General features: G+C 41.3%; 1 protein-coding gene across 2 annotated transcripts in view; it reads right to left on the reverse strand.

Annotated features, from left to right (window-relative positions):
• Positions 1-13,866, reverse strand: part of rasa3 (RAS p21 protein activator 3) — a 59,713-nt gene that overhangs the window by 23,594 nt on the left and 22,253 nt on the right. For both annotated transcript variants that reach the window (XM_054770388.1, XM_054770387.1), the window contains exons 3-5: positions 12,662-12,765; positions 9,958-10,052; positions 3,052-3,128 (exon numbers count right to left, since the gene is read on the reverse strand). In XM_054770388.1, coding sequence (XP_054626363.1) covers positions 3,052-3,128; positions 9,958-10,052; positions 12,662-12,765 — 276 coding nt within the window. The remainder of the gene's footprint in view (positions 1-3,051; positions 3,129-9,957; positions 10,053-12,661; positions 12,766-13,866) is intronic.

Consider the following 13,866-nt stretch of genomic DNA (forward strand, 5'->3'; position numbering starts at 1 on the left):
CGCTTTTACAGTGATAAATAAAACATTCCTGGATCTGTATTGATATTTACTAGTCCCTTCTTTGAGCCAAATGCCTACATGGTGTTTTTTTGGACCTGGGAGAACCAAACGTGTAGTGAGGGTGTGCTGGGAATGTCTTCTGTTTGTCAAGTCTTCAACTCTCCCCTCTGGCAGAGCTTTACCTGCATCCTGGGGGAGGATGAGGGTATCAAGTCTGAATGAGCTGTATCCCGTGCCTCCATTGCTGAGGCAGCCGATTGGAGCTGCCGCAGCAAGCTGGTCAGTGCCAGTCGCGGCGGAAAGCCCCAAACCCGATGGTGGACACCAGAGGTCAGGGCTTCCGTCAAGGTGAAGAAGGAGTGCTATCGAGCATGGATGGCTTTTGGGGCTCCTGAAGCAGCTGACAGGTACTGACAGGTACTGGCAGGCCAAGCGGCACGCGGCTTCGGCGATGGCCGAAGCAAAAACTCGGCTGTGGGAGGAGTTCGGTGAGGCCATCGAGCACAACATTCGGTCGGCCTCGAAAAGGTTCTGGCAAACCGTCCAACGCCTCAGAAGGGGGGAAGCAGTGCTCTGTTCACACTGTTTACAGTGGGGACGGAAGCCTACTAAGCTCGACTGAGGATATAATCGAATGGTGGAAGGAATACTTTGAGGCCCCTCTCAATCCCACTGACATACAGGTACAGTACCTTCCATAGAGGAAGAGAGTCTGAGGACACAAATGCGGACAGTTCCATCAAAATGGCTGAGGTATCTGGGGTAGTCAAAACACTCCCCGGTGGAAAGGTTCCGGGGATGGACGAGTTTCGCCCTGAGTTCTCAAGGCTCTGGATGTTGAGGGACTGTCTTGGCTGACATGTCTCTTCAATATTCGGGAAGAATACCTCTCGGGTGACCGGAGTGTGTGTTTCAACTATAGGGGGAATCAGAAGTCTAGGGTGCTGGAGAGAATGGTACAACCGTTAGTCGTACCTCGGCTTCAGGGGGTGCAATGTGGTTTTCGAACACTGGACCAGCTCTACGCCCTTGCAAGGGTGCTGGAGTTTTCCCAGCCGGTCTACATGTGCTTTGAAGACTTGGAAAAGGCATTTGACCGTGTCCCTCGCGGTGCCCTTTGGGGGGTGTTCCGGGAGCACGGGATTGGTGGTATGCTACTACGTGCCATTTGGTCCTTGTACAACCGGAGCAGGAGCCTGGTTGGAATTGCCAGCAGTAAGTCGAGCCTATCTCCAGTGAACGTTTTCTAGGTGCAGCCAAGGCATCAAGGGAGTCCAGTTTGGGGGCCTTAGGTTCTCATCTCTGCTATTCGGTCCTGATGGCCTCATTAGGCTGTGACCTTCATCGTTTACTGGGCCGGTTTGCATCTGAGTGTGAAGCTTCTTGGATGTGACTCAGCACCTCCAAATCCGAGGCCATGGTTCTCAGTTGGAAAAGGGTGGATTCACCCTCCGGGTTGGGAGTGAGGTCTTGCCCCAGGTGGAGGAGTGCAAGTATTTCAGGGTCTTGTTCACGAGTGATGGAAGGTTGCAGTGTGAGGTCGACAGGTGAATCGGCGCAGCGTCTGCAGCAATGCGGTCACTGTACCAGACCCTTGTGGTGAAGAGAGAGCTGAGCCGGTCGATTTATGTTCCCACCCTCACCTATGGTCATGACCTTTGGGTCGTGACCAAAAGAACAAGATCGCAGATACAAGCAGCTGGAATGAGTTTCCTCCGTAGGGTTGCTGGACTCACCCTAAGAGAGGGTTAGGGTTAGGCTCGGTCATCCGGGAGGGGCTCAGAGTCCTTCACATCGAGAGGAGCCAGTGGCTCGAGCATCTAGTCCGGATGCCTCCTGGACACGTCCCTGATGAGGTGGTCTGTCTCACAGCTGGCCTGGGAACATCTTGGTGTCCTCCCAGTAGAACTGGAAGAGATGGCCGGAGACCAAGAAGTCTGGACTTCCCTACTGAGACTAATGCCCCCGCAACCCCCGCTACCCGGTCCGCTTATCCACGTGGATAAGTGGACGAAAATGGAATGGAATGTCACATTTGGAGCCTGAAGACAAAGAGCTAGGAGGATAAATCTAGCTAGCAAGCTAGCTAGCTTCTGATATTGAAAGCTAGGCAAGGCATGTAAACAAAGATGCGTTTTTAGTGGTCACAAACCAACATAATACACACACACATAACACAAGCAAAAACTTCCTGCATTGTGCTTTGACTTCACTTAAAGCGTTGTGCTTTAACAAGTAGATCCGTAAGGTCATGCCACACAAACTCACAGCTCTCACGCCATAAACCGCCTGCATGAACAAAAAGGTGGCTGAGCAATTTGGAATAGTGTACATGCATCACAAACAACAGTAGCAATCATATAGAAAGTCACACTTTGTCACTGTGAGGCATCTGCACAAAGGAAACTACTGTGGTCAAAACTTCCACAAGAATGTGTACCAGAGGAAGTGAGATGAAACGCAAAGGATTCAGCAGGATGCATGGCGTGATGGCATGAGTGAACTACTTTTCATGCCAATCCATCCATTACCTAATAGAGTGTGGAACAAAGTCGGGAGGTGGCAGTCCTCAAGCTAAACCACAGGTGACAGCAGCTGACAGGAAGTGGTCGGAAGTCTTGCCTTGCAATGTTGACTAGTTACAAAACTGTGGATGTGAATTACAGAATTCACATCCTGCAGGTTGACAGTCTGTCTTTTCTTGTCAATACCAGATCCTTGTGTAAATTAAACTAGAATGACTTAGACTAGTAGCGTGTGGACCTTTGCCAAGTTTGAGCTTTTGCTGGGATTAGGTGAACAGGACTCTACCATTTCTGTCATGAGGAGGGGGGAATGGTTGCATTGTGATTCAAAGTATAAAAAAAAATCCCCTATCTGCATTTTTCTGCCAAATTGAATAGGTGCTAGACACATGTACCAGTCCTCCACACAATTGGGTGGAAGTGGACTCCATAGTATTTGCTGCTGCATAGTCATTCAACAAACTATGTAACAATACCACTGACTTGGTGGATGCAATAACAGCATAAAGCATGTGCTGAGACTTACCGTGTGGCTAGTTTGTGGTTGATGACTCCACTGTCTGTGATGACTTCACTCAGACGGAGCTCCAAGTGCACTTTTCCCTGCAAAAAATACACAAAAATACTTATATTTAGGGCTGTCAAAAATAACGCGTTAACGGCAGTAAGTAATTTATTTAATTAATTACGTAAAATTTTTAATGTAATTAACACATGCACAGAGTGGAGCGTCCCCACACAGTCACACAGAGTCTGTCACTCTTTTATAACTACATTCTGACCTGAACACATCTACAGGAGTACAATTTTAACACCATATACTGTATGTATCTCCAAATCACACACGTTTCTCGTATGTTCATCCTGGGAACGACAGCGAGATGCATTCAGGGACACTCGGAACATCCCAAAAACGGCTTTATAATGCATATGTGTGTGTGTGTGTGTGTGGGTGTGCGTGTGTGCGTGCGTGTGTAAATAAACAGGACGATAAAGAAAAACATGAAGTAGATATTCTTATCACTTACTTCGTAACTCTTAATTTGAATGTACAATTTGCTACATTTAAGTATGCTGGAAAATACACAGAAAACAATTAAATTGACCTTAAATTACGTGATGTCTTTGAACTCCTCATTTCTCATAATAACATGGTTTAAAGTGTGATTCTGCTACTATTAAAGAGACAAGATACAAATAGATTTTTAGACTTCTGTGGTATATTTTAGCTTGATTGACATTCAGTTCAATTGGAGGTGTTAATACACACAAATATATATAATCCTGTCCTGTCATTTATCAATCTGTTTGTTTATTAAATACAGTACAAATGGGCATATTTCAGACATAGTTGCTAATGGTGATTAATCATGATTAATTAACTTAAAACCGTGATTAATCTGATCAAAATTGTTAATCATTTGACAGCCCTACTTATAATACTTATAATGTCGGCCATGTACTGTAAATTCTGGTGTATACGCAGCTACTTTTTTCTTAAACTTTGAACACTGTGGCTTATACAGCATTGTGGCTAATCTATGGCTAAATTTCAATCTTGTGACATCTCCTTTACTTCAAAACTACTACTAATTGTTTAAATACTGTACCGCTCATGAGTCAGCAAGGAAATGGTAGGTCTTTCTTTGGCAGGAGTCAATCACGAGCTATCAGTGCACACATAACGTGCTTGTCAACCAATTGGAAATCGCAGAGGTCAGTATATATAACAGCATTACCACATAACGGTCTGACTCACGGTGTCATCTTACTAAGAACACTTTACTAACAACACTAAATTCATCACATAGCAACTTAACACTCAAAACGTGTACCTGACAAATGTGTACCAACATCAGTTTGAAATGAAAAAATATCTCCTTTAAAGTTATTCCATAAAGCATTGCGTCTGAGCGACGCATTCATTGGGGCGCTGCAATGACGTCAACCTCCCTCTGGGCTCTGTGCGCCGGGCTCCTCTGGGTCCCTCTGGTGGACAGAGGTAGCACTGCAGCGCCGTCCACCATTTTCTGTTTTTTGTCCTCCAATGAATTGCTCTTCAGTAATGCATTATGGTCAAATGTGAAAATAGCTGTTGTTAGTTAGTTAGTGTTAAGTTGCTGTGTGGTGAGTTTAATGTTGTTTGTAAGATGAGACCGTGAGTCACACTGTTATATTGAGCAATGACCTCTTGTAATTTCCAATGGGTTGGCAATCATTGTGAGATTTTTCATAGCTCATGATTGGCTCCTGTCAAATAAAGAGCTGCCTGAACCTTACAGACTTGTGCGCACCACAATATGTCATTTTATGACGTGGACATGTGCAGCTTGTACACCGGCATGGTTTACATGTTTTTATTTTCAATGAAAGATAGAGGAAATAAGCAAACAAAGAATTATTCTTGGCTTCAATTCTTCATCTTTTGTACAGATCTAGACTAAAACAGAAAAGGAATAAATACAGGAAACAATGGAACCTCGTTTTTTGTCATTCATTTGTTCCAAAATGTCAGCCGAAAACCAAATTGTACAAAAACCAGGCAAACCTTTCGCGAAAATTTCCAACAAAAACCGACTTGCACAAAAACTGGGGCGTAAAAAACTGACTTTTGACTGTATGTCTAAAATGTCAGTGCTTTTCAAATTTGCCAAAAAAACCCAGCTTCAATAGTCTATTCTCAATTAATAATCCAGTTCATTTTAGTTAAAAAAGTTATTATACATTTACAAGTAGTCATGTAATCATTCGCTTAGTTTGAAAACAGGACATTGAGAACAAGTTATAACAGAAGAAAGTACCATGTCCAACTGCTTCGCTCAGAGATGCAAAAGACCGCTTACGGATGGTAATAAATCAGGAACTACAGTGGCATCCATATGGTTTCATACACCACAAGTGAGATTTATGGGTATTATTGTCTTTAGACTAATTCCAAGTATATAACACACAGTCTCCTTCTTGAATCAATTGTAGTAAACATGGAAAGTGGTAAACAGAGAGGAAATAGTTAGATCCAAAACATCACGCAGTTATTTTCTCTCTGAAGTGATTGGATTAATGACATAATGGCAGTGCAGTGGTTCAGTTGTCGAGAAAAGCTCCATTAATTAACAGCATCAGTATGCAAACTCACAGGCGTCACACTCTATCTCAGTGATTCCAGCAAAGGGAGGAAAACACAGACTCATGTGCACACAAGGCCAACAATGTGTCCTCTATTGAAAAGAGAAGAGAGAGAGACACTATCTTCCGACTTCATTTGATCCTTCTCACTTGCTTTCTGTCTATAACTCCCATTCTGTCACACATCCTTCCGCTCCCTTCCTCCTCGGATGAATGTGTCTCTGTTTCAGTATGCTGCTCCAGGGCGACACACACCCATCTGTCTGCAGATGTTACCATTCACTGTGTTTCAGACCCTGTGTGAGCGCATCTGTGCGGAACTACACGACTGTGTGTATGTGTGCGTGTGTGCGTGTGTGTGTGTGTGTGCTCCTGACTGTGCATGCATCTGTGTGGGTGAGGCAGACGGCTGAATAGTGAATAGTGGGACAGTTATGCTTGTGGGACAAGTGCAGAGATCAACCACAAGAAGCAAAATCCTGCAAAACAACTTCAGGAAACAAAATTAAGTACAATATACACTATATACAGAAAAAGTGCTGCCCCCTCCCTATTTTCTTATTTTTTGCATGTTTGTCACACTTAAAGGGGACCTATTATGTTTTTCCTCTTTTCTAACCTATAAATGTTGTTACAATGTTGTAATCTCGTTTGCGCATTTGGAAGTGAGACATGAAAGCAGTTTTGGACGGCTCTGCACGCTGTGTTTTACAGGGGGTTTTTGAACAGCGAGTCCCATTGACGTCAATGTGACCCCGACTTCCTTATATGGGCATGCTCAGCCAAACTTTGTAGGCCTGCCCTCCCCCCGCTCTGCTTCACTCTGCTCTGTTTACTGTGTTAGCACGTATGGCTCCCAGGAAATATTTGTTCGGGTGTGCCTAAAGAGGCAAGCACCTGTGTAGCATTATAGAGTGTGCATACAGCAAGCTGAGGGAGTGTGACCAATCACAGCGGCGTAGGCTCGGCGGGAGGCATACCTGGAGGAGGACATTACACAGACTGTTTGGGCGGGAGGCAGGGAACACTGTAGGAAGAGGTGCAGAGTCTGGAAGATCTAGAAAGCTTTCTGTGGGCTTTAACGTGTGTAGCTGCTCTATAGGAGTCCAGAACTCAATACAAAGGCCCGGAAATTTGTATAATAGGTCCCCTTTAAATGTTTAAAATCATCAAACAAATTTAAATATTAATCAATGACAACACAAATGAACACAAAATGCAGTTTTTATATGAAAGTTTTAATTATTAAGAGAGAAAAAAAATACAACTCTACATGGCCCTGAAAAAGTGATTGCCCCCTAAACCTAATAACTGGTTGGGTGAGCGTTGGCATCAAAAACTGCAATCAAGCGTATGTGATAACTTGCAATGAGTCTCTTACAGCGCTGTGGAGGGATTTTGCCCCACTCATCTTTGCAGAATTGTTCTTCCAACATGAACCGCCTTTTTAAGGTCATGCCACAGCATCTCAATAAGATTCAGGTGAGGGCTTGGACTAGGCCACTCCAAAATCTTCATTTTGTTTTTCCTTCAGCCATTCAGAGGTGGACTTGCTGGTGTGTTTTGGATCATTGTCCTGCTGCAGAACCCAAGTTGGTTTCAGCCTGAGGTCACGAACAGATGGCTGGACATTCTCCTTCGATTTTTTGGTAGACAGCGGAATTAATGGCACCATTTATCACAGCAAGTCTTCCAAGTCCTGAAGCAGCAAAACAGCCCCAGGCCATCACAGTACCTCCACCATATTTTACTGTTGGTATGTTGTTCTTTTTCTGAAATATGGCGTTATTTTTACGCCAGATATAATGGGACAAATACCTTGTTGTTATGGGTCTTTTGTGACTTTTTGGATCAGTTGTTGCTGCGCTCTTGGGGTAATTTTGGTTGGCCGGCCACTGCTGGGAAGGTTCACCACTGTTTTCGCCATTTGTGGATAATGGCTGTCACTGTGGTTCGCTGGAGTCCCAAAGCTTTAGAAATGGCTTATAACCTTTTCCAGACTGATAGATCTCAATTAATCTCAAGTTAAGTTATGTTTTGACATGGGGAGCAATCACCTTTTCACACAGGGTCATGTAGGTTTGGATTTTTTTTCTCCCTTAATAATAACAAGGTTCATTTAAAAACTGCATTTTGTGTTCAGTTGTGTTGTCATTTTCTAATATTTAAATTTGTTTGAAGATCTGAAACATTTAAGTGAGACAAACATGCAAAACAATAAGAAATCAGGAAGAGAGAAAACACTTTTTCACACCACTGTAAGCAGAGCTAAGACCCCCACCAAGGCCAAAAATTGGGCAATTGGGATGGTATTGGAATTGACTGATGTATCACTCTAGACACTCTAGACATTCAATGTAAGTCTGCTTACTTCTAAACTTCTGGTGTACTGGTGATCTCTTAATAGCCCTTGTTGGAGCCAGTCCGCGTTTGGAATGAATGTCACACACAAAAGCCACAAAAATCAAAAGAAAAACTAAAAAACACACAAAAAGTTCATCCTTGGCTCTCATGAAAACGGTACATCTTTTTGAATAAGTGTTGCCACAAACAGCTGAAGAAATAATTTTTCCTTTCAAATGATTAAGCTTGTGATGGGTGTTCCAAATTGTACAAGCCCAGGTAAATTCAACTTCTGAAACTCCACTGTATATTGGCCACACAGACACAAAGATCTTCAAGTGGATTTCTCTAATTATCAATGGGGGAAATTTGTAAGAATCTAATGAGCTAGACAACCCTGAGATAAACTTTATATTGTTTCCTTTATCCGTAGTTAATGATGGATGTAGCTAATAAATTTTGCATGAGCAGTACAGATTAAAGATGATGGTAAAGTTGAACCCTGTAGTGAAGGTCATTCTTGCCTGTTTGCTCAATAATGAGTCACAGTAACGGGAAGCTGATCTTCTACACTGGTAGCATGTCACTGCAACACAAAGAAGCATGCCTCCAGTCTTGACATCCTACAGGGCAGACTGTTTTAATTCTCCTTCCCTCACACTTAAAGCTTTCAACCAAGCGCGAGCATCAGAACATAATCCGACGAGCAATTTCAATGTTTTGGTTTCAGCTGGAACTAAGAACATTAGCATTTACATTGTTCTTAATATAGGCGCTGCAAACACACCAACTTTCTCCGAATCTTTTGTTTGAATTATTGACAGATACAGATGCTGTATACACTCATTGGCCTTGCTTATGTACACCTTCTCATTTTTGCAAAGCGGATCGCATGGTGGAAGCTCAATTTTAAAATGTCAAACATTCATATTGAGCATTGGAATGAGTTAAGTGACTTTGGTTTGTTGGACTGAATATTACAGAAAGTGCAGATCTACATAACCATGAAAAGCAAAAAATATCCACGGAACGGAGGTTTTCTGGGTCTGATTGGGTGTAACTGATAGAAAGGCTCAACTTAACTCCACCAATGCACTTGTTACACCCTATGTACCATACAGTGGAACCTTTGTTAGTGTCATTAATCGACGGCTGACTCTAACCAAAACATACGCTAACCGAATCATTTTTTCCGATAAGAAATAATTTAAATACAATTAATCTTTTCCAGAAAGCCAAAAATGTTAACACAAAGCACATTTTTATATGTTTACAATTATAGTTTTACATGCAGAAAACAATTCAAAATGCATATACTCTAAATACATATAAATGACGAATGAGAGATAAAAGAAGACGTGATTCTTGACGTGACTGTTCCCAAAGACACGATGTGGCAGCAAGACACCGCACGGATAGCACCTTCCAGTTTTGCCATGAGTTATTTCTTCAATAGTGGTTCTTACCTCAATAGCCCCAAATGGAGACAGAGAAAGTTGCAAGTGACAGTATTTTGATAAAGAAGGTGACAAACACTACTGAATTCTATAAATAACTGACAAACACTATTGAATTCTGTAAATAACTCATGACAAACCAGGAAGATGGTGTCCACGTGGCGTCTCCCTGCCAAATGTCAGCCACGTCTTCAATGAAGGTAAAAGTAGCCTTAAACATTCATTTATACCTTTCATTCAGCATTCATATGCATTTACAATTGTTTAATGTACGGAAAAATATAAATTGTAAAACAATATTGTGTTTTGTGTTAACATTTTTGAGAGTCAACCGCTGATGACATCATAGACAAGTGACGAAGATGACGCTAGCTGAGGTTATAGACTGATGAAGTACTGGTGAAGTACAAAATAAGGTGTTTACTGTAGTAGAAAAGAACAGGAGAGCAACAGGACAGGAGAGTGTGAGAGTTGTACCGTGATGTATTCTCTTTGTCTGTACTAACCTGCACCTCTGAGTCAGCGCTGACGGGTTGGAGCTGGAACCAGGTGTCTTTCCCGTGATATTTCTGCAGGTCCTCTTTCTTCACTGCAACCTTGCCTGTACACATCATGGTATTAAAATGACAAATTAGCTCAAAACAGAAACAAAGCCAACCAAAATAAAAGCCTAATACTGAGGTGTCAAACATGTCTGCTCAGGTACTGCCATGGTACAGTCTCTCTACATTGTAATTCAATGTGAAGCATGTGACACAAACCTTAAACTAAAGCACTTCAGTGTATAAATAGCGGTTGCAAACAGAAAATAGCTCTAACAGAGGTTTCTAAAGCTATGAAATAGTTCTACAGTACATTTGATTTTAGTCAAGCGTTCAGTCAAGTGTTTCCCATACATTGATTTATTTGTGGTGGCGCGCCGCTAATAAAGTTGAGCCACCATGAATGGTTTTGGCGGGATCTCTAAGGTGGCGTTATACGTCATAACTCCACTCTTACGCGTTAAAAGTGAAAGACAGGAAGTGTTTCTTGCGTCATACATTTACTCAGTAATCAAATACAAGAAACACGAAAGGTGAAGTATTCGCTGCAGGACATGTACAGCACCTCCACAAGCCCAAGGGGTGTGCCACTGCTGTGAAAGGTGAGGTGTGGTAAAGTGCACAACAACTTTCTAAGTGTGCAGCCCAGCCTTTGACTAGCAGGAGTCATGACTAACGATAGTGCTAAGAAGTACTTTTGGTATCACTTTGCCTTCGCAGGGGCGTCCAAAGTGTGGCCCGGGACACATTTGCAGACTGCAGTTCTTTTTTTATTGGTCTGTGGCCCAATAAAATAAACAAAAACAACATAAAAAATGGAGAAGTGAAGTAAAAAGGCATAATGTGATGAGAAAAAGCTAAAAAGTTGATACTCATAACTAATACAACACAAAGATGTCTTTAAATATATGTATAAAGTTTTTTTTTAGCCTTTTTGAAAAATGACATGCACATAGCTCATGCCCTCTGTGCAATCCAACTTTTTAATTTTCACTTTTTAGTTTTTAATTGTTACGTATAGAACACACTGGTTAAAATAACACACAATATACCCAAAATATAATTTCCTAGCAAGTCATACTAGAAAGTTTCAGTGATCTATATTCATAGTATCGGTTTCTATTCTCATCTTCTGTAGTCTTAAACCAGTGTCACCTGCTTCACTTCCTTTCTTGATTTTCTATCTGACAATGAACTGACACTTGAACCATTGCACAACTTTTGAAAGTGCGCTAACCACACATATGAACTCCATTACTTGAAGGTCTCATACATTCTATACAGTGGAACCTCAGCTGGCATCTGCCCCGATGAACGCATTTTTCGGGCTTTTTTTGTCTCGGTTTGCTTACATTCTCCGGTTAGCCTACATTATGGCGTGCTTGTCGTTGTGTTGTTAATGCACTGCGTGGGTCCAACCGTGTTGTTATTGTTTTTTTAACAAAAATGTCCTAGTTAGTGTCCTTGCCACTTCATGCAAACAGGAACTGGAAGTCGTTTTTATAGTTTTACAATTATAGTTTTACATGCATGAAACATTTCTAAATACATATAAATGAATATTTAAGGTTAGTTTTATTTTCATTGACACCATGTGCCATCATCTTCCCGTTTTGTCATGAGTTATTTATTGAATTGAATCGTGTTTCTCGATTTCTTTATCAAAATGCTGGCACTTGCAACTTTCTTTGGCTCCATTTTGGGTTATTGAGGTGAGAAACACTATTGAATTCAAGAAGTAACTCATGGCAAAACACAAAAGGGGTGTCCGTGTTGATCTCGCTGCCACATCATGTCTTTGGGAACTGTCACATCAACAATCACGTCTTCAATGTCTTCAATGAAGGCAAAAATGACCTCAAATGTTCATTTATCCCTTTCATTCATCATTTATATGTATTTATTTGCATTTTGAATTATTTTCTGTGAGTAAAACTATAAATGTCTATGTCTAATTATGGTAATCATTTGAGAGCCCCCCAGCAACTTACAGAACAACTACCATGATCCCAATCAGCACAAATACAACATAATTACTACTTAAATGTTATAAGGAGATTTGCTTTTGGTCGTCCAATTTTGTAAGATTGTCAGATATTCCATATAGTGACAATTTATGTCTAACTTCACTACAGTCATTACAATTATAATCTTGTTGAAAAGGACAAAACTTTTGTCTCGTGGAAAAGTGAAATGTAAATAAACAACAAAAAAATATATATATTTTTATGGTTTCAGTGTAATCACACTTTATCTAACGCAGTGCACTCATGCGACTCAAAGGCAGCGTCAATATTTTAACGGCTTGTCATGAAAATCAGCCACACATTCCCCAACAAAATTCCCACTGACTCATCATGTAGCTTTGATAGACAGGACATGACGACATCTAAGGCAGTCAATCATAGTAGAGGAAGGACTGCAAGGTTGAGTTGTGTAATTATGCAAACGGTTATTCCAGTGCTCAGGTGTGACAGGTGTTATGTTAGTTAATCCCACTTGAAAAACACATACCTGAGACAAAGTTTTATATAAATACCTAACCTACTGAATGTTTTACAATATAATAATAACAATATTTCTTTTTTCAACACTAAAGCTTGAATACAATGTGCATAAAATCTGAAATATGCAGGCTGAGCAAAAAATGTCACTTTTTTTTACCCACCGATACTTGAGTCCCTCCTGAAGACGTCCCTGTCGAAGATGTAAAATGAGAGGTGTCTGAAGCTACGTGGGATCTCACAGTAGAAGTCCTCTCCATAGAAGGGACTGTTGGAGAAAGGAGACACCAGAAGGAAAAAAAAGCTAAATGTGATATGGGGGGAATAGCTCATGGCTAAACTAAAATCTACAACTTAACATGAGTATTTGAGAGCGTCAAGGCTAAAACATTTGTCACCTGAGATCTTAACAACTGAAAGGAGGTAAAGTTACAGTACAACGGAACAAAATGTAACAGGATCCTACATAAGCGCTGCAAATTACAACTTGTTCTGACAGCATTTGACAGTGAAAAATGTGTCTGAACATGTTCAATTAGGTTTTGCATGTTAAATTTTAAATGCTGGATTAGATATGGGTGAGGCCGCACGGTGGCCAAGTAGTTAGCATGTTGGCCACACAGTCAGGAGATCGGGAAGACCTGGGTTGGAATGTCCGCTTGGGCATCTCTGTGAGAAGTTTGCATGTTCTCCCTCTTTCCCTTAGTAATGCATTTACAGAAAGTAAAGGATGTTCAAATAAATAATTCAATTGCCCCTTGTGGAAGAACACAGTAAGATGCACGTGCATCAAATTGTACCCAATAAACAAGCAATCTTCCAAATACTATAGAAATGAAATTTCACTACAGCTTGGGGTCGTCTATGTAAAACTTGTTTAGTAGTATGATTTACAGTATGTGGGGAATTACAGTAGTAGCGGTGCAACAATACATGTAGCTGTATGGAATCGTTCAATACGGTGGTCTCAGTCCGATATTACTATGAACCAAACAATACTGTAACCCAAGTCACAAATGTCATCAAGTCCTCAGAGGCAAAGACCAAATCCCAGCTGGCAGAAGCAATGGGTCGTGTTGTGGCTGTCTCAAGCGGCATGCAAAGCTGCATTTTTACCTCTGCCAAGCGCAAGCATGGATGTTTTCACCGGGGTTTATCTGTTTGTTATTTGTGTTCAAAATAACTTGAAAAGTTCTGAATGGATTTGGATGCAATTTTCAGGAATTGTCAGAAATGGGATATGGAAAAACTGATTACATTTTGGGGGTGATTTGGATGACCGTCAGGATCCATTGCGAAATGGGACAATTTTCGGCATTTGTGCATAGAACTCCATAAAAAATGGTCAGTGCACTTGGGAAAAAAAATA

This window comes from Dunckerocampus dactyliophorus, chromosome 3 (assembly GCF_027744805.1).
Source record: "Dunckerocampus dactyliophorus isolate RoL2022-P2 chromosome 3, RoL_Ddac_1.1, whole genome shotgun sequence".
Taxonomy (NCBI): Eukaryota; Metazoa; Chordata; class Actinopteri; order Syngnathiformes; family Syngnathidae; genus Dunckerocampus; species Dunckerocampus dactyliophorus.